At 41.4% G+C, this 20,542-nt stretch overlaps 2 protein-coding genes across 3 annotated transcripts in view; one reads left to right on the top strand and one right to left on the bottom strand.

Moving 5' to 3' along the window:
* sesn1 (sestrin 1) overlaps window positions 1-11,964 on the bottom strand; it is a 71,564-nt gene extending 59,600 nt beyond the window's left edge. The window contains 2 exon segments of the mRNA XM_026142952.1: window positions 10,313-10,632; window positions 11,883-11,964. Of these exon segments, the coding sequence (XP_025998737.1) occupies window positions 10,313-10,591 (279 nt within the window). The 5' untranslated portion in view covers window positions 10,592-10,632; window positions 11,883-11,964.
* Window positions 11,965-13,773: 1,809 nt separating this feature from the next.
* Window positions 13,774-18,795, top strand: cep57l1 (centrosomal protein 57, like 1). 2 transcript variants are annotated; one of them, XM_026143396.1, is made up of 11 exons: window positions 13,774-14,023; window positions 15,376-15,547; window positions 15,694-15,873; window positions 15,985-16,106; window positions 16,253-16,366; window positions 16,471-16,548; window positions 16,726-16,815; window positions 16,910-16,981; window positions 17,059-17,318; window positions 17,454-17,598; window positions 18,402-18,795. In XM_026143396.1, exons 1-11 carry the CDS (start codon window positions 14,003-14,005, stop codon window positions 18,606-18,608), a joined length of 1,461 nt encoding a protein of 486 aa, XP_025999181.1. In that variant the 5' UTR covers window positions 13,774-14,002; the 3' UTR covers window positions 18,609-18,795. The 2 variants fall into 2 exon arrangements, with proteins under 2 accessions (XP_025999181.1, XP_025999182.1); XM_026143397.1 differs by lacking the exon at window positions 13,774-14,023 and adding an exon at window positions 14,034-14,695.
* The last annotated feature ends 1,747 nt before the right edge of the window (window positions 18,796-20,542 follow it).

Here is a 20,542-nt window from a genome sequence, read left to right as displayed (position 1 = left end):
TATGTCTTTCTTTTATACCTACGTCCATCTTTTATACTATGAAATATGATATTTGTAGGTAAAACCAATGTTGTTGCTAGCACTGCACCACACAGATTCAAAAGTGGGCACTCTCACTGGATTCATAGCCTAAAATTTGGAGGTGTTCATTTTCATTCCCACCATTTCACACTTGGCATACCTGAGATCCAGGAGGAACACTGAAAGATAATTTCCTAAATTCCCCATACTGTCAAAATTATGCCCTAGGATATTGGACAACAACAACACCTACGCCAGAATGCTGTTTATAGACTTCAGTTCAGCATTCAATACAATCCACCCCTCACAACTCATCAAGAAACTGACAGACCTGGGCATCAGTTCCCTCATCTGCAAATGGTTACTGGACTTCCTGACCAACCGCCCCCAACATGTCCGGCTGGATAACCACTGCTCATCTACCATCACAATGAACACCGGTGTACCACAAGGCTGTGTGATGAGCCCTTTCCTCTACTCCCTCTTCACCCACGACTGCAGACCTGCTGATGGTTCCAACACCATCATTAAGTTTGCAGATGACACCACGGTGATTGGCCTCATCAGTGACAACGATGAGGCCGCCTACAGGGAGGAAGTGGATCGTCTGGCTGAGTGGTGCGACAGAAACAACCTGCTGCTTAACACCGAGAAGACCAAGGAGCTCATCGTGGACTACAGGAGGAATGCTGACCCACATCCACCCATCCACATTAAGGGGACGGCTGTGGAGCGTGTGAGCAGCTTCAAGTTCCTGGGAGTCCACATCTCCGAGGATCTCACCTGGACGACCAACTGCTCCAAGCTGGTCAAGAAGGCTCATCAGCGCCTCTTCTTCTTGAGGACTCTGAGGAAGAACCACCTGTCCTCAGACATCCTGGTGAACTTCTATCGTTGCACCATCGAGAGCATCCTGACCAACTGTATAACAGTCTGGTACGGGAACTGCTCTGCCTCGGACCGGAAGGCGTTGCAGAGGGTCGTGAAAACTGCCCAGCGCATCGCCGGAGCACCACTTCCTGCCATAAAAGACATCTACAGGAAGCGGTGTCTGAAAAGGGCTGGGAAAATCATCAAAGACCCCAGTCACCCATCACATGGACTCTTCACCCTCCTGCCCTCTGGGAGGCGCTACAGGAGCCTCCGGACTAAGACCACCAGGTACCGGAACAGCTTCTTCCCCACAGCTGTCAGACTCCTGAACTCTGCCTCCTGACATCTGACCCACGTTAACATATGGACTGAACATACACACACCCACAATGGACAACTGTACCCTCAAACACACAATAATAACATGGACTGAACCACCACTCACAACCACTAGCACTTTATATAGCCTCTGTAGAAACTATCTACACCCTCACTTATCTTAACTGCACTACTGTATAGCTCTGTGTAAATAATCATTCTGTACATTCGATAATCTTTAATTCTACAACTGTTTACAACTTCCATAGTTCACATTTCTGTATAGCTGTATATCTCGGATTTCTGTAAAGTTATTTATTTCATATTCTGTATAGTTTTTCATATTTATATCCTGTTCATAGCCTGTACATAGCTTGTACTCACTACAGCCTGTACATACTTATAGTTATAGAATATTCACAACATACTTCATACCGTGTACATTATAACATACCATAATAGACCCATTTCTGTAATATACTCACATATCTATACTATTGCTAATATATATTGTAATATATCTATATCACTAAAGCACTTCTGGATGGATGCAAACTGCATTTCGTTGCCCTGTACCTGTGCATGTGCAATGACAATAAAGTTGAATTCTATTCTATTCTATTCTATTTACAACAATAACCAAAGATTTCATCATGATCCTTTCCTCAATGAAAAAAAAAACAAAAAAAACAAACAAACAGTGTATACCAGGGGTGTCCAGTTCTCGAGAGCTACTGTCCTGCAGGTTTTAGATGCATCCTTATTCCAACACACCTGAATCAAATGAATGGCTGTTACCGGGCCTTTGCCAAACTTGATGGCCTGCTGAAAAGGTAATCCAACCATCTGATTCAGCCGTGTTGGAGTAGGGATGCATCTAAAAGCTGCAGGAAAGTAGCTCTCGGGGACTGGAGTTGGACACCCCTGGTGTATACCAACATAACAGACAGGTAGACAGGAAAGAACTCAGTTTTCCTCCTCATGTACACACTGCTGTAACTATTTTTGAACTATGAATGTAACGATTACTTCAACAATGGCTCTCTCTCATTTAAGTGTTCAGTAAGCCATTAAGTGACGTTGACGCTTGAACAATAAAAGACCAATCAAACTGAAGCAGCTAAGCACAATTCAGCTGCTGTTCCTTTTATTATTCACACCTGTTTTGACATGTCAAATGCCATCAGTGAAAAAAACAGGTTGCCAAAGGGTAAAGCTCTCAGATTACAGGCTAAATATATCTTTTTCACAGCGGCCACGTTGACATGTTAGGGAAAGCGCAATAATGTCATTAAAGATAACCTTTTAATACCCCTGTAAACTATTTTAGGGCGGCAACATACATGACACGAGGGGCCTGGGAAGAATTTGTATCATTTATATGATCAGTCACATCTGTGCTTTTCATGCTGTGATAAGTCTGCTGCTAAAATGGGTCTGCCCCTGTGGATGAATCTGTTTAAGACAGGTGTTGCTAAGCTGTGAAATGACTGCAATTTCCATCTTTCACACCTAGAATGAATTCACAGTTGTGCAAGCTTCAATTTTCTACTGGCAACATTATACCAACAGCAAGGATGACTGAACTCATATTTATGGCACAAGTGCCTTTGGTAGTCTCACAAGCCTGAGGTCGAAACAAGACTTGAAGGTATGAAAACATGGACATAATGAGTTTACACACAGAGTTGGTTGGATGTGCTGTTAAGCTGTTTTATTCATATGATTTCTAAGTGCACTTCTCCCCTTCAAGAAGTTCAACATTAGGGCTGGGTATCGTCACTGATTTCTAGAATCGATTCAATTCCGATTCACAAGGCCCCGAATCGATTCGATCCACGATTCGATTTAATTCGAATCGAATTAAATCTGGGAAATTTTGACAGTCAGAAATATTATAATTCAGATCAGTACATTTACATATTTTTGTATCAATAAAAAGGAAGCTGACACACGCAAGACTTTATCACAGGTGTGAGCATCACAGCAGAGGCCTTTGTGTCAAAGTAGCTGAGGATAAAACACAGAAAAACATGAAGGTGATTTTCCTGGCCTGGGATTTTATAAAAATATTCTGAAGTACATCAAAAACGAAAGAAAACCATTAATCAACATATGAACATCACCTCTGAAGTTACAGCGGTTTTATTACAGACACAGCGTTTTGCATTTTGAATAATTTTAAAAAGTTTAAATTTGTTCAGTATTGAACAGCAGAAATGAGGTTTTCTTTTCGGAAGAATGTAAAAGGGAAAAAACAGCGGCCGACAGCCTGTAAACAACAGTAGACTTGTGCGTAACAAGCAAGCGAATAATGAAGAAAGGGAAACTGTTCTTGAAGTACAGAGAGCTGTGCATCGCAGTGGAAGCAAAACAGTAAAAGTCTGAGTGAATTCATGACGATGTTTATGTGAAGCGTTTGGATCTTCTTTTGCTGCTGGTTCGGTCAATATTGTTTGGAGAGACATCAAACTAACAGCTTTAGAATCGGCGCATAAAGGGCGTGCACACAAAGCGCAGACCCGCCGACAGATCAGAGTCAGCGAGCTGTCGGCTTTCAGCCCCGACTGTGAGAAAAGCGACATCTAACTGATTCTGATCCGCGGGTCCCGCTGTGTGTTTAAGTCTTTGTGCAGAATCCGTGTTCCTGCTCTCATTTACTGTCTTAACTGTTTGGTGGTTCTTGAAATTTTGTGAGATTTCACCTGAGATTCTGGCATTTTGGGCAAAATAAATTTATATTAAAAAATCGATTCAGGATTTTAATGAATCGATTTTACGTTATCCAAGCCAGAATCGATTTTAATCGATGAATCGATTATAAGAACCCACCCCTATTCAACATCACCATCCACCATCTGCTCCTCCCAGTCCTGAGGTGTATGGGCAAGTCAAACTGTGCTTTCAATAAATGCCTGATCAGACAAGCCAGAGAGCAAAATTATCATTTATTTGGGGCTTTAGGTTAATTTGGGGTCATGGAAACATAATCCACAAAAGGGTCTGGATCTGGACTCTGTCAGGAAATACTCAGGTCTTGAGCCAGGTTTGAGAGTAAAGTGGTTTGCAGTTGTGGGGTGCTAGTAGTTTTCCACTGTTTTCAAACTGAATACAGAGAATGACAGCATTTGTCCCACCTCCTCTTTTGGTTTGGTTTCACCCCCTTCTCCTCTCTTCTCCACACATTAAAACTCATTGCTTTATTGCTGTCCTTTTTTTCCCCCTCTCGCCATCTCTTTTTGACCTTCAGTGCGCTGCAATCATAATGTGGCAGAGTCTCTTTTCTATTTCCATTCCCTCTCCCTCGCTTTCTCCCCTTCAGCTCCTGAATACCACGTCCAGAAATAATTGCAGACGAGCAAGTACCCCCCACCCCCAAGTAGCGGTGCCAACTAACCCATCCCATCATTGCACCTCATGCCACTGGTACCATGACGACTGCTTATGCTGTGCAAATGCCTGAAGACAACACCAACACACCCCTCCCTCTTTGACAGGACAATACAGCCTTTGCATGTTTTAGCAGAAGTTTAAACTCTATCTAGAACAAATGAAAGAAGAAGAAAAAATCCCCCTTATTCTACAGGAAAGCATTTCCACACATCCACTAATGTATGCTAAAACAGGAAAATTATCATCTACAACAGGATTGACAGTGACCTAGTTGCACATTTCCCACATGCCCCCCCCCCCCTCTCTCTAAGTCTTCCTGAGTGTGCTGCCGGCAGCATGCTGTACTGGCTGAAAGTGGGGGTCTGTCTGTGCTGCAGGATCAAAGTGGGAGCTTGTGTGTTTGTTAAAAATGGCTTTTAATATCCTGGCAAGAAAGAGAAAAGGGAGGGGAAGGCATCTTCAAACTGTGTAAAAATCCCTTCTGGTAAATATCCCTCATCACTTTATCTGCACAGCATCATTTTAGGGTTCCCAGTTTGCACATCAACTATTTATAAATGAAAGCCAATATAGTGGTAGCATTCATTATTACATTGTACTCTGCAGACATTTGTGGTACAAGATTTCACATTAGGATGCATTAACAGAACTATTGGACCAACGCTGATGCCAGTGTTTAAAATAACAACTCGGCCAATAAGCCATAGAGAGAATTCACACCCAGCTCCTATCACTGCTCTGTCCCACTGCTCTGCCCAGCTGGCAGACAGCTGTAAATCCACAGCTTTATTTCTCTATTGCGTCCTCCATATCCATGGTGCATTTCACTGTACAGTTACTGTGCCAAAGGTCACTGCCTGCTTCCACGGCTGCTCCTTTCTCCCCCCCCTCTCACCATACACTTTGTTTGCCCTGGTTCAACCACAGAGTGCCCATAATCCACCAGATCTGACCAGAATACAAGGCCCTCTCATCATTGGTCCTCACTATCTATATTTACACAGCAAGCAGAGGTAGCAGACAGACACAGACTCCAGGCATTCACAATCAAACTCATGCACACACAGTACATTAACTAACACAAAAAAAAACAGCACAGTATACGCACAGTCATGCACAGACTTATAAAACAGATCAGTGCAAACCTTTCTGTCACTGTGACTGCAATGAAAAAGCATTAAACAATTCTCTGAACTTCTGCCACATTTTACAAGTGGACTCTGACCCTGCCTTCTCAGAAAAGCCGTACTGCATCTGTCCACACACCTGTCTGTCAAGGTTGACAAGTAACGTTTGTTTATATAGCCTCACCAAATGAATTCCACCATTGAGAGAGGCTTACACAGACAACATGTCTTCTGAAAACAAGCCTAACCCACAATTAAAAAGAAATAAAATTATGTAACACAGGCTCGGAGAAATCAGTCAGAGATCAACCTACCATGCAACTTCAAAGTTTAACTCTTAGGAAAGTCACGATGTAGGTGCTAGATCTGCATATACTTGACAATTACGATTGCTTATTCGTATCAAGTTCAAGAGCTATGCTTAGATGAATAAATCAATCCTAAAGAGATAATTAAATATTTACCGTCATCTCCAAGAGACACTCCATATGTTCTGCATTAGTTTAGGAGGAGGCCAGTTCCAGGAAGCCATTTTAATCACACATATGTGTTTATTAGAGAGACTGCTTAGTTAGTCCTAATGACCATTATTAGCTTAAATAAGTATGTGAAAACACGCAGGAGCTTAAAACATCTAATGCCTCTGTGTTCCTCAGAAAAACAGACTGCATTTCTTTTTTATGAAAAAAGCCCCCCCCCCCCCCCCCCCCCACCCCCCCAAAAAAAACATGACTCTGTCATAACAGATGAATAGAAGGAAAGTTTCTTAGATTAAATATCTCCTAGGGTGTTTAAAAGACTGCAACTATAGCGATTTGCACATTCAAAATAAAAGAAAGAAAGTTGGTTGTAGAACAAGGTGTGATACTAACAGACTAAGGTGCAGGACTCTTACAATGACTATTAACCACACATTTCAGGTCTGATGTGCAGTGACAGCTGAACACATAAGAACCAGACTGACTTGGATTCAAAGAGACACTAAGGCCACTTGGTATTTAATGTACATTCTTCACTTCATCCGCTGATTTACTCCATCTTTTAATTCTCGCACGGTGCAGGTTGTGTCGTTAAATCTGAGAGGCACAGGCCTAAATTACAAGAACAGGTTGATCTTTTGAGACTAGCTCTTAATTCAAGTAGGGGTAAAGGGCTAACACAATGGTGTAACTGCAAAGCACAGAAAGAAAAAAAAAAACACCTTTCCGTCTCTGTTCAGCCATCCAAGACTGGGTTCCTTTCATCCAGTTTGGGGACATGATGACCAGAGAAAGAGAGAGAGTCGGCCAACAGAGTCTGCCCACCCCTTTGACAGACTCAGAATACACACTTACTATCGTTTCTCTTTAATTCTGAGCATGTGTGTGTTTGGTAGCATACCCATCTTTACTTTGGGGTTCCCATAAAAATGAAATCAATAAAGCTCAGCAGCCGAATGCCAAGTCAAAGGCCCCAGAAGACCACGCTGCAGAATTGTTTTGGTAAGCGATTTTGACTCACAATTACCCAGAAGACCCTCGCAAGGGAACCCGACCCCTCCCTGTACGCATATCACCCTATTTTTGCCAACAAACCTGTGACCCCTGAATACTAGACCAACATCATAGCTCAAATGTTTAAGCCTGCAAGTCAGTTCGCCTGCAGAGTCAGGAAGAACAAACACCAAGTGGGATTGCATTAAAAAAAAAGAAAGTGAGGCAAAGTTAGAGACCAAAAAAAAGGTCTTTTTATTTGCTACATGGGTTCCTCAACAATTAGTGGAAGGTCTGATACCAGGATTAAAACAGAAGAAAATGCCCTTGTCCATTACTAGAGTATAACTTCTCCAGTACACTTCTTATCTATGTGCACAGGTATGAGCAAAAGAATTGTGCCAACACACAATATTTTTTCCCTTCTTCTTAGGCATTATTGCAATTATTTTTATCATAATTTTTCATGCTACATCTACAGACAAGAGCACATATCATCCTTTGAATAATATCACCGGAGTTACTTTCACGGTTGATAAATGCTCAGGAAAGATGTGCTCATTATGGCAACAAACAAGCAGAAAATTGCTCCAACCCACAGCTATGTGAGCCATGTGGGTTTTAGAGTACATTATTCTCACTAAGCAGGATGCCTTCCTCCTCTAGAGGACACGAGGAAAAGACTGTCTGTGCTTTCAAAGATTTTGTCTTTAATCAGCGGATCTGCTGGAATTAAAGGCTGTCTGAGCCAGAGCACCCCTCCCTTTAGCCCCTCCAACCCTGACAATGTGAGAAAGGTGTGTGTGTGTGTGTGTGTGTGTGTGTGTGTGTGTGTGTGTGTGTCAGGAGGGATCTCCCACCATGGGACCAGAGCTACATCAGCTAACTGTGGGCTCATAAATGCAACCTTTGGCAAGCTGTGCCCAAATGCAGCTTAGCATAATTCAGAAATACCAGACGGCGCGTACCGTGGTAGACAGCTAAACCCGCAAAGCAGCTTTCTCCCGTTCTCATCTCTGCCTGTCCCTCGCCTCCATCTTCAAAAAACACTTCCGCACAAACAGGAACTAAAGCCACGGCCAAACACCCCATTTCCTCAGAATAACAACATGTCAGGCCATCCAAAGCTACTGGGGTTAGTGTTTGTTTGTTATTACAGGACTCATTAAGTGGAACAGGCCACAGCAAACACAAGGGTAGACCCAGGATAAGTGTAATATTTCATTCTCTATAGCTAATAGTGGCAAAACAAAATAAACCCAGCACAATATTTATTATAAATATACATGTATTACAGATACAGTCACCAACTTTTTTATTAAGTACACCTAAAAAGTACTGGACTGGACCTCCTTTTGCCTTCAGAACTACATAAATTCTGCATAAATTCAACAAAGTGCTGGAAACGTTCCTCAGAGAGTCATAAAGAGATGGACATGGTCAAAAACAATGTTCAGGTAAGCTGTGGTGTTTAAAGGATATTCAGTTGGGACTAAACTGTGCCAAGAATGTATCCCCAACTCTATCACACCACCACCAGCATGAACCATTGATACAAGACAGGATGGATCCATTCTTTCATGTCGTCTATGCTAAATTCGGACCCGGCCATCCAAATGTTGGAACGGAAATGGACACTCATAAAACGAGGCAAACTTTTTCCAATCTTCTATCATCCAATTTTGATGAGCCCGTGTGGTAATTGTAACCACATTTTCCTCCTATTAGCAAACAGTAATGCAAACTTGTCTGCTCTTCTGCTGCTCCACACCTTGGTTATAACAAGTGATTACTTCAGTTGTTCCCTTCCTATCAGCTAAAAGCATTCTGGCAATTCTCCTCTGAGCTCTGAGAGAAGTGCCTCACACTCGATATTCTCTCTTTTTAAGACCATTGTCTTTAAACCTCAGGGATTATTGTGTGGAAAAAAATAAATAAATAAAAAAATCCCAGTCCATCATAAGTTCCTGAAATACTCAGGCCAGCCTGGGCCTCGATCAAAGTCACTTAAATCACTTTTATTCCCCATTCTAATGCTCAGTCAGTAAATGTTCTTTGTATTTGATGTATTTCAATGTGAAATAGTTTTCAGTCATACTCGTTAAATCATTTTGCTCTTAGTAGGCATCTGAAACTATCTGTTCACTTATATTTAGATTAAATTTCTTTCTACCTTGTACTGTGTACATTTTTCTTCTACTGTTTCAAGTTTTTTTAATGGCTGCATCAATTTATTTTATTCCCACTCTATCCCTTTTGCTACCATATACCACATGTAAATTTCCCAACTGTGTGTCTAATAAATCTTATTTAATTTTATCTATATTTCTCCTGTTAACTTTAAGGACCCCCCCCCACCATCCACCATTGCGCATTTCTCCCACAGATTTTTGTTTTCAGGATTCACTGAGTACCATGTATCCATGTCCAAGTCTGACAGCTTCAATATAATACTTTTTTTCTCAATTCACTGCCACCTGCTACACAACAATGACCAGGATATTTATTTAAAAATCAACACAGGCAGACTTAACGGACTTGAAAAGAAAAAGAAAAAAAAAGCCAAAGTGAAAACAAAAATGCTGTGTCACACTGTGTTTTGTTAATAATGGAGAGCATTACTTATTTTCAGTAAATACGTCTTAACTCTCTGAGAAAGCCCACATACAGTATGTGCAGTGTCAATATTTTTATTGGAAGATCTCAGTGTGTGTAAGCCATGAGCCAAAGAAATTTGTTTTCAAATTCTGCAATAAAAAAAACTTAAATCTTATGTCTAGCTTTAATGCTAAAGACAAATCTTAATCAACCAGTGATTATCTGTTTAGTTTAAATCTCACCGTAAAAATGATTGGCATCGTGTTGAAAGGTTAGGACAGCTATATTTTTGTGTATCATTGTGTGACTGACTGTAATCCCTTTGACAAACCATGCAGCGGTCACACTGAGCTTTTTACTAAACCACAGTGTTTGCAATGCTTATGAAGAGGTGAAGAGAGGGAGATGGCTGCAGATCAATACAATAAACACTGGCTCTAGAGGACATATCACAGTCGGGTGCAGCGTAATGCAACACAGTTCCCCATCATAAAACCGCGACTCTCTTACCTGGATGTTTCGCAGAAGCTGAGAGCAACGCTCCCTGACATCTTCAAAGGGACACCGTCTGGAGAGCATAAGGACATGGGCCAGGATATCATTCAGATCGTTGCCTGGAGGACTCCCTGAAGCCAGGGACAGAGGGGCCACCGGCGGTATGGGCCCAATGGTTTCCACTTTCCGCATGACCTCCTGGCAGATGTTCTCTATCGCATCAGCTCTGGAGCTGGGATCCCGGCTCCCCAGCCTGTCCCATCTCCCCACAGACTCCTGGTCCTGCACCTCCATCAGTTTATGCGGGCCTACCGTTTGTGCTGTCTCACAAAAGGCTACGAATAAACAGGACAGGAAAGGCTTGCATCACCTTTTTGTTAATGCAAGTGCATTATGCTTTTAGATGTAGCATCAGAGAAATTTGACTCCAACTAATAACATGAACCACTTATAAAAGACACAGATATATCACCCTATATCTCATGAATTCATTTGCCATAATTTGGATATTACAGCTAATGGACTTTTGGCTTTTGGCAGGGGGGGGAGTAGGGAAAGAGAGAGAGGGTGAGTGACACACAGCATCAAACTGAAGCCACTGTTGTAAGGACTATGGCCCTCGGTTCATGGGTCCCCTGCTCTACCAGGGAAAACAAAAATGTCTCTCTCAGCACCAGGGAAGAGCAATAGAAGTACATCTTCCATACTTCCATTCTTATACCACATTACTGCCCTAAGAAAGGGTGTGAAACTTTATGTCAGTACTGTACCAGTGTGTAATGTAACACTGTGGAGAAGAGATGGTGCCACTGTTTATTATGTTTTTGCTGATATCTGTTTCCCTTTTTGACAAGAAAAAAAATTACATATAAATATTAATTATAAATTATTAATCTCTTTAGCACTTCATCGTTGAACATTTAGCAACTGCAAAGTTGAGTTGGCACAAAACACTGGTCACTAACACCTCTAAATATCACTGCACTTCCTTCCTGTTGTCTTTAAACCCCAGTTTAAGATTAAACATTAAATAAACTTCTCAAAATGGTGCATAAATCAACTACACATCTAAAGCATATCATCACACCATGTATTTCAGCATATAGCCAAATAGTTCTCTGAAGATATACTGCTCAGATTTGCAGAAAATCTAATATAATGAGGTTTAACCACATGTTTTAAACAGATTTAAAAAGCAATAGCTGCATCCGTGATTTAAATCCACACAATTCTACTAATCTTTGTTAGCAACTTTCAAAACAACAAAACAGGATTTGAACACAGTCAGAGCAATTAGATTCACTGCCACAGCATTTGATTTTGCAAATACTAACACTGGTTTACGGTTTAACGGCTTTTAACTTTGATATTAACTTGGCATATAATAGGAAGAATACGCGGCGTGTCAGTGAAATCCATTCAATCTCTCTGCTTGTTTATCTCTCTTTTCTTCGTGCCAGGGCTTTCAAGCTGCCCGTTAACAAAGACGGCACTAAAGCACCCACCGCCGCTCTTTAAAAAAATTCCCACACACGAACCTTTCACTGAGACTGAAAACCAAACAGTGTCATTCTAAAACACTCACTTTATCCACATTCTTTGGTGTCTCTCTCCTGTTACAGGACGACTTGCCTCCGCACTGTCCAGTAACGCTGGTTCCAGCGTAGAAACAAGAGGAGGTAACAACTTCAGGGTAAAAGTTTGACTGGCAGGGCAAATTAGCCAATCAGCCCAAGCCGAACTCATTCGGGGAGGTTCTGGAAGATGATTGGTTGGTGGGCGGTTTCCTGTGCTCGTGGGGGAAGCGTTTATGGGGATTGTATTCTTTATCCGCCCAGGTTCTCTATTTGACTGTAGCGCTTAGCAACTACATCTCCCATCATCCACTTATTCAGCAGCAGCAGCCCCCCTTTCACTTGTTTATCAGAAATAACAGACAAGCAGAAAGACATAAAGAGGTGGATATGTTGTATGTTTCCATTTGATTTTCTTAACTTTAATAAAAATCTGCACACTGATGCAGCCCATACCATTAAAATATCAATCTCAACATAAGAAGTGCCATGCACCTCAGTTCAAGTATGGTAAAACTAAAAAAAAAAATGTGTTTGTTGCAAATGAGAAAAAAATAGTAATGCAGGAGGACTGTCACACATGCTGCTTATTGCTGCAAGAGAGTATTTGCATGTGCAAATGTTGACAGTGTGATTGACTTACAGTGCTAACGACATTGTATTAACTCACCACAACCTGGGGAAACAAAAAAGTCAACAAGCAGACACAAATCAGTTTATCGTGTACATACTCCAGCCTACTGATTGTGTTGGTATTTTGGAGGCTGTGTGTGGCTATGCAGTGGTCAGTGCAGCATGCATTCCAGCCATACTGACCTGGGGACTTAGATGAAGTGAGTGAAAGGCCACACATTAGATAACTGAAAAGTCCACCTACATCTTACCAGTTGCCTGTTGTGCATCCTTGCAGAGTTAATTGATTAAATACCTTGCATCTAAAAAGAAGTTCAGAATCATTGTATGTGCATACGTGTACACAGAATAGTTCGAAATGGAGAGCATGGTACCTTAACAAAACAATGAAAAGCAACTATCACAATACAACATCATTAAACACTCTAGGGTACCTTATATTAAATGGAAAATGTAGCACCTAGAGCTTGTTCATCTTTTATACTATGTTTGTATGTAAGTATAATATTCCTGTTGTTGTCCTTCCTCTCTGACAACTAACATCTGCATCTTGGATAGGCCCCTAACTGTACATGGGCCCTTTGCACATACCCAGAAATCCCATCAATCCACCCCAGCAGAGAGGTAAAGAAGAGAGGGCAGGCAGGGTGAAGTGGGTGGAAACAAGTGTCTGGGGAGATTTGTGACAGAAAGATAGCAGCAAGAGTGAAAGGGGAGGTTTAAAAGATGGTAGAGAGACCTCTTGAATGGCAGAGTTGAAGATGCCAAGATTTTCATTGGGAATACCACAGTCAACGTTCATGGTGTGGTGGTTGGCATGACAGACGATGGTAGAGATAGGATGAGGTGGAGGCAGATAATTTGCTGTGGCAACCCCTAAAGGGAACAGCAAGAAAAATAAGATTTAAAGGATAATTTTATTTTAGTCTATAGAAGGTGAGCCTGTCTAATGCCATACTTATCACCAAAAGGTCACAGTCTTTATTGAGTTTGCTGAAAATACTGGAAACTGTTCCACAAAGAAAATTAAGTGACACGTATATGTGTGTCATAATCGGATTTTTAAAAATTCGAAAATTGTCATATACAGCTCAAAGTAGTTATGCCAGTCTATTGAAACCCAAAAAGAATAACTGAAATAACAGTGAAGTAAATTAGAATGTTGGAGTAAAGAATGAGTATAAGGACAAGCTTAAGTTTCCTTTTACCCTTATAGTATTTAATTAGCAAAAGATATGGAAATATAATATATTTCTTAACCAGCAGAGAAAAGTCTGGTGGGGAGGGAGGAACTAAGAGTGCGCAGGCGGAACCACAGTGTGGAGGGCGGCAAAGAGGAGGGAAATTTAAAAAGCCCGGACTGTCTCTTGGTGACAGGACAGCTGGAGTCAGTTAGCTGGTGTCTTACAAGTCATTTTAACTTATAAAAGTAGCCTCGGATCGTTAAAGACAGACGCATGATTAGTTTGGAAGCACTCATCATTTGCTGTAGGGCAAAATGGAGACGTACCACGATCAGGTAACGTCCGTAAATCAGCCGTTAGCAGCAGGTGTGGCTAACGCGTTAGCGCTGTCTTGTTTACTTTCGCCAAGTTGCCACTTAACCATCTTCTTGGTTTGTTTTACGGGTATCTACCTAAAGGAGCCAATGGTCCATGCAGTGGGTGGTGTTTGTAAATACATTATGTTTGCTGTTGTGGAGCTTTTAGGACTACAAACGGCCTCCTTGTTGCAGAAAGCTGGCTGTACTGGGGTACAGTTGCGTAATCGATTAACGCTTGTTGATTCGGTTACTGTTTACTTTGTGTGGCAAGTGCATGGAAATTGCACCGAAAACAGAAAGTTTTTATCAGTATTTACTGTTTACTAAACAAATATATGGATGAGGAAAAGCGAAAAACCACAGAGACGGTTCATGGTGAAGGGGGAACGGGGTCGTGGGCGCAGCAGCCTAAGTAGATGAGCCCACATCTCCTCATCAGCTCATCTAGGCCTGAGAGCACCGAGATATTCCCAAGGCAGCTGAGAGATGTCCCCCAGGGCATCCTTTTAACTTTCAGTAGGACATGCGTGGAAAACCTCTCCCAGAAGGCATTCTGAACCACCTAAGCTGTCTCATTTCGATGTGGATGAGGCTCTATTCTGAGTACCTCCTGATCTTTTGGTCACTATCCAGAGCTCGTGACCATAGGTAAGGGTGGGGATGTAGATTGACTGGTAAATCAATAGCTTTGTTTTTATGTTCAGCTCTCACTTTACCACAATGGACCGGTGATGCAGACACTGCATCAATCAGTCTTAACAAGACCTCAGGATACTTGAACTTCTCCGCTTGGGATAGCAACTCGTCTCTATAATAATCTATAATACTCATTTTTAGAATGAAGTCAGGTCTTAACCTATGATGTTGAAGGCAGTCACCTGTTGTCACTTTCATTTGTAGCAAAGCAATGGTTTATCCTTCCTAATCAAACAGATTAATTTCCCTGAAGTGTGAAGTGTAACTAACTTTGTGTTATACTATGTTGATCATGTATTCCCTGTTTTTGAGCTGTGCACTTTAGGAATAATGTTGTAATTTAAAATGAAACTATTACCATTAGCACACTGTTGCAAAATTGCAATATTTCTGCAAACTGCACATCCAAACCAGTTTTAGTAAGAAGAAAATTATTTCTCTTTTTTCACAGTGCGGTAATCAGGAGCTGATTTTAGTCTCTGCATTTCAAATTTATTCTCAAGGTTCAAAATTGTTAAAAATCTGACTCGTATACACTTACATTTTTTGTCTATAATTTTACAAACTTGGCATTTTATTGATAATGAAAATATTCATTTGTTTCCAAAACAACCTCCTCTTGTTGTGTATAGATTTTAGACTCACCTTCCAAGAACAGTTACATTGGAAGCTACTACCAGCCACCAGACAGGATAGTGAAACCTTCACGAGAGCCGGAGCCCCATGCACACTCTTCTATCAGCATGGGCACACACATGGCCAGCAGCTCAGTTTCCCAGAGGAGACCAAATATTGATAGCAAAGGTATGACGCATTCATTATCATGAGCTATTTGTCTCTTACAGTGGAAGTTTTTGTTTTTGTTTAGTTTTTTGAGGGGGGAGGGGGGCAGACTGCTTTCTTTTACAGTTACCTAGTATGTCTTTGTATTGTTGTTTACTCTTCATCAGCCGTGGTTGATGCACTGAAGACCCTTCAGGAGAAAATTAGGCGGCTGGAGCTGGAAAGGACGCAAGCAGAGAAGAGCTACCAGCAGTTTTCCCATGATGCTCAAAAGCATCCACAAGTTACAACATTGTACAGTCAGACAGCAGCCAGCCTGCCTGGGACGGATAACTCTGCCAGGAGAGGTAAGCGACAAAGAATAGAAAGCAACAAGGAAACAGGGTACTGTGGGTCACTATGATCTGGCAACTCCATTTAACTGATTGATTAGTTTGTTCTCTGCTTTATAATGACAGAACTGGACTCAAAACTGCAGTCTGCAGAAGCTCGCTGTAAGGTTCTCGAGAAGCAGCTGGACTACATGAGGAAAATGGTTGAAAATGCCAAAAAGGAGAGGAGCGCTCTAATGGAAAATCAGGTAGCTCAGAATACTACGAATCAAAAAGTCATTTGAAAGTAGATCCCAGCTATAAGCATGATCATCACCTATTTGTTTCTCACATTTCTGGATGTAAGTAACATAAAAAACCACATATTCCCCCTGCCACTTTTACTCCCCTCAAGGCTTCTCTGCAGAGCGAGCAAAAGAGCAGCTCAAACAGCCAAATTCAGCGAGAGAAGCTGGAAAAACTCGAGTCAGAGTGTCTCAAACTGAGCAGAACCCAAACTCTGGCAGAGGTAACCTAAGGTTTCCCAATGCTGCTTATCTCTAATTCATTAGTCAGAATGCTTATCGCCAAAAGTTCATTATTTCAGGGTGTGTCGCTGTGATAAATTTTCAGATGAAGCTTTCCATCCTGGAGCAGAAACTGCTGAAAGAAGAGCACGAGCGTAAACTCGTGCAGGAGAAGGCGGAGGAGGTTAGTCAGTTTTTGGATTGCCCTTGTTAAGAAACAAGTAAATGCTAACTAGAGACACAACTTTTTTTTTAAATTGCCCACGCCACAACTTTCAGCACATATTCAACAATAAAGCTGCTGATTGGCAAATTTGACTAAATACTCTTAAGAAGCATTGATTTGCTGTTACTACTGCAGCTGCAACGAGAGTTTGATGTCAGCCTTCGACCATCTCTGCCAACTTCTGAAGAGACAAAGCCAAAGAAGAAAACAAAAAAGAGCATAAGGGTACTTTTCTGACCGATATAAAAATTAATTTTAGGCATTTATTTAAGGAGATTTCTTTGGATGTAGAGGTGATGAGAGCTGTCTTCTTCCTCAGAAAACCTCTAAACCTGCCGAACTGCTACCAAAGAGCCCGATGCACAAGAAAATGCCCTTTGTTGCAGGAACAGTAAGTCACTTATAATTTTCTGCACTTCTTTTTTTGTTGTTTGTTCTTACTTTGATTCTTTTCATTCCCGTCTCTAGTCGACGAGCCCAAGCCATTCGGTTCATGCCAACGTGCAAAGTATCCTTCACATGATGAAGCACCACCAGCCACAGCTGTGCCAGCGAGTGAGTGCACACCACAGGTCTGGCTGCGGAGTGAAGAAAAACCTCCAAAAGGACTTTTCTTCATCTTCCTCTGATTCATCAGAGAAGCCTAACAGGCTGCCCGTCGACCCATCGCTAAGCTCACTTGCCGACCTGCTCCTGGCTCTGCAGGACGAGCTGGGACAGATGAGCTTGTGAGTAGTGCCAACCAGTGAGCTGCATTAGGAATGAAGGCGTATTTAACATAATTTAAGTTCTTTATTCAGAGTTTTTTGGACATATTAGTGAACCTTTTATTAAAGTCGTTTTATATTTGTCACCTTTGTCAGTGAGCATCAGGAGTTGGTGCGTCAGATCGATGGAGCTCAAAATCCGGAGCAGAGGCAGGACCTCCAGAGAGAATTGGAGCTGCTGGTCACCAGGATGGAGGATAAAGGATCTCAGATCACCAAGCTCCGCAAACACCAGAGGATGGTATGTGACCTATAAGTTGGTACAACTTAAAGGGGATAGATTTGTAACAATTTTCGGTAACACAATGAGAAACTGGATCTGATGCATTGAAAATAATCATCTAATCATCTTTTAAAGTGCTTTAAAACAGCAGTAAGCATTCACCATTGACAGCCCACCAATTGTCAATGGTGAATGCCTATATCAAGCAAAATTTCAAATAATGAATTCCATGTCTGTAAAAGTCAGTTCTTCCATGGTGTAGTGGTTAACATGTGCACGTTACATGCAAAAGATGTCTGGTTCAAAACCAGGAGGGGAGACAGATTTCTGGGAAGTTGCATTTGGGAAAGGCATCCAGGGTAAAAATCTTTGCCAAATCAAATATGCGCATCCATCCTCTGTGGTGTGAGAGTAAGAGCCAAAAGTTGAAGCAGAGTCCAGTAATAAAAAAAAAAAAAAAAGTGCATTAGATCCACTTAAAAATAGTGATAAGATTATTTTGAGATTTTCAAACAAATTAATTTGATATTTTTAGAAAAATATTTTTATGTATTTAAAGCAGTTTTTTAGCTGCATGTCGTTAAGTGGAGCTGGTATTACCTCACTGAAGAATTTACACACTTCTCCTGTTATTTCTGACATTTTAATAAACAGAAGAGAAATGTATGCTTGAATAAATTAAAGTCTACTTATAAACAAATGGTCAAAAACAATCCTGTCGTTTTCAACAGAGGATGGATCGACTTGTAATAGCAGCTTATTGCAGTGTATAATTGTGCTGAACAGATCCAAATGTGTGATGTTTTCTGCTCCCTCCACAGATCCAAAAACTGGCCCAGTGCCGATCATCTCCTGAGGAGCACACAGCCAAAAGGCTGAGTGGGATCAAGCCACCTGCTCCTTCTCCCGTTAAGACTGAAAAGAAGGGAAGGACAGATAGGACTACTCAAAAAAACCTGCAGCTTCTCAGAGAGACACAGAAGTTCAGAAACAGCCTCAAACAGGACGACCTCTCCTGGGAAACGTGATTTTTCTCAGTGAGACCTTCGGCGTGCAGACCTGGATGTTACAGCTGGATGATGTGTGGGGTTTTTTGTTTGTTTGTTTGTTTGTTTTTTCTCTGCTCTTCAGACGACCTCTGGACATTTTTAGTAACAAATTGGAGAGGAAATAAGGCATTCTACACAGTGCTTATTAAATAAAGTATTGCACATACACTGTCCTTCATAGGGTGTAGTTTGTGAACCATGATCTTAACCCAATTTAAAAGTAATGTTAATGAGTCATGTGCCATAAGGAGCTAATGAGCTGGATTAAATAACTTTTATGTAATCATAGTTGTTTATTTTTAATAAAGGCTATTGTTTCTACACATTGCAGGTTTATTTTTCTTCCACATTTATGTTTGTCACTGTTTATGTACAACCACTAGATGGCACTGCGGAGCCTGTTCTATATTTAAATCAGAAGCTTTTCACCTTTGGCAAGTCGTGCTATTGGATGGATAAATGAACTCTAACTTTGTAATGTTGCTGGCAGCACCAGTCTCCCCACTGCGTATAATCGAGAGGGATCAAATGCACCCCGAACAGCAGCAGGTCGAACAGCTGAATAAATGGAGCCCTGACCACAGATCAAACGGATGTGGGTTTTTAGTTGTATGCATGTAGGAGAAACCCATTTTTTTGTTGCCACACACTGTTTTTTTTTTTTCCTTTGCACAGCTGAAACAGCTCTGTTCTCCAGTGCTTGCTGGTCAGATGACATGGCAAATTTGCTGCATGCCTTTTGCACACACACATGTGCTGTTTATTTGAGTCAGCCACTTATAATGGGGAAAATAACCACATGTGAAGCTGCCTCATAACATTCCTCAACTTATCTCCTCGTTATCGGGCCTTAGTCAACATTTTTTGCTATTCTGTCATCAAGTTTAATACACGAATAGAAGTTCTGATCTACTCTAAAGTAACTTTAGATGTGTAATGCAGTCACATGGATCTGAAATGAGCACATTTTCAAGACTTTTTTTTTCAAGAGATACCTGCTTTTGTTTATTACTGCATTCATTTCATTATGTCACTAACATTGCTCGGTCTTGGTATTCTTGGCATGCTGCAGAGTTCACTGCATGGTTAAACAATGCACTGAGCTCGTGTTTGCAAGAGAGGAGAGACTACACCTAATGCATTGTTTCTCTGTCCTCCCATATTAGATTACACAGCATGACTGGACACAACAATCAGGTTAGCTAGAGACCCAACCCATGTCCACTTATGCAGCAGCTCCACCCACTCTCCTGACCCTGCAACTTTGATACCTTGTGACTACACAACCCTTCTTTGTCTGATTAGCAGTTGCTCCAACTGCAGTATTTTCTTAAAATTTTAGAGAGGAAAAATCCAAAAGTAGTATCTCCCAGTGTGTGGGGGGATTTTCCACGTTCTAGTAAAAGGCCCAGAGATGTTCCTGATAGAGCAACACAGTGTTTGCCCCTGAAAAGAGTAAGTATAGGGCTGCTGATTTTGCTTTTAACTGACCAAAACCATTATCGCGTTGGCTGTGGAACAGCCTCTCTGCCAGGGCCGCTGGAAAAATAACAATCTGCTCGACAAAAATAAACACACAGCTTCTTCGAGAGCGTAGACCATCGGACCGTGAGTCTTGAGTGTGCACATGCTCACTGATTGTCTTCAGAGCTTCGGTTTTTACCACATAAGCAAAACTTTCCTATGACCCGAGAAACTGTGCGCCCTGGTGGGTGGTGGTGTGAAACATTGGTTTTTATTCACAGGTTATGGTACGTGACATACAGTACACTTTGTACCTGCTGCTTTTTCAAAGGTTTGTAGCTGCTTGTGAAACACAAACAGTCAATGTTAGAAATGATAAAAAATAGTTAACACAGTCATTAAGCAAGTGTTAGTCAGTCTTTATACTTTATGACATACTGGGTTATTTT

Source organism: Astatotilapia calliptera, chromosome 15 (assembly GCF_900246225.1).
Source record: "Astatotilapia calliptera chromosome 15, fAstCal1.2, whole genome shotgun sequence".
NCBI classification, from domain to species: domain Eukaryota; kingdom Metazoa; phylum Chordata; class Actinopteri; order Cichliformes; family Cichlidae; genus Astatotilapia; species Astatotilapia calliptera.
Note: the sequence above shows the minus strand (reverse complement) of the source record. Positions and strands in the feature narration are given on the sequence as shown.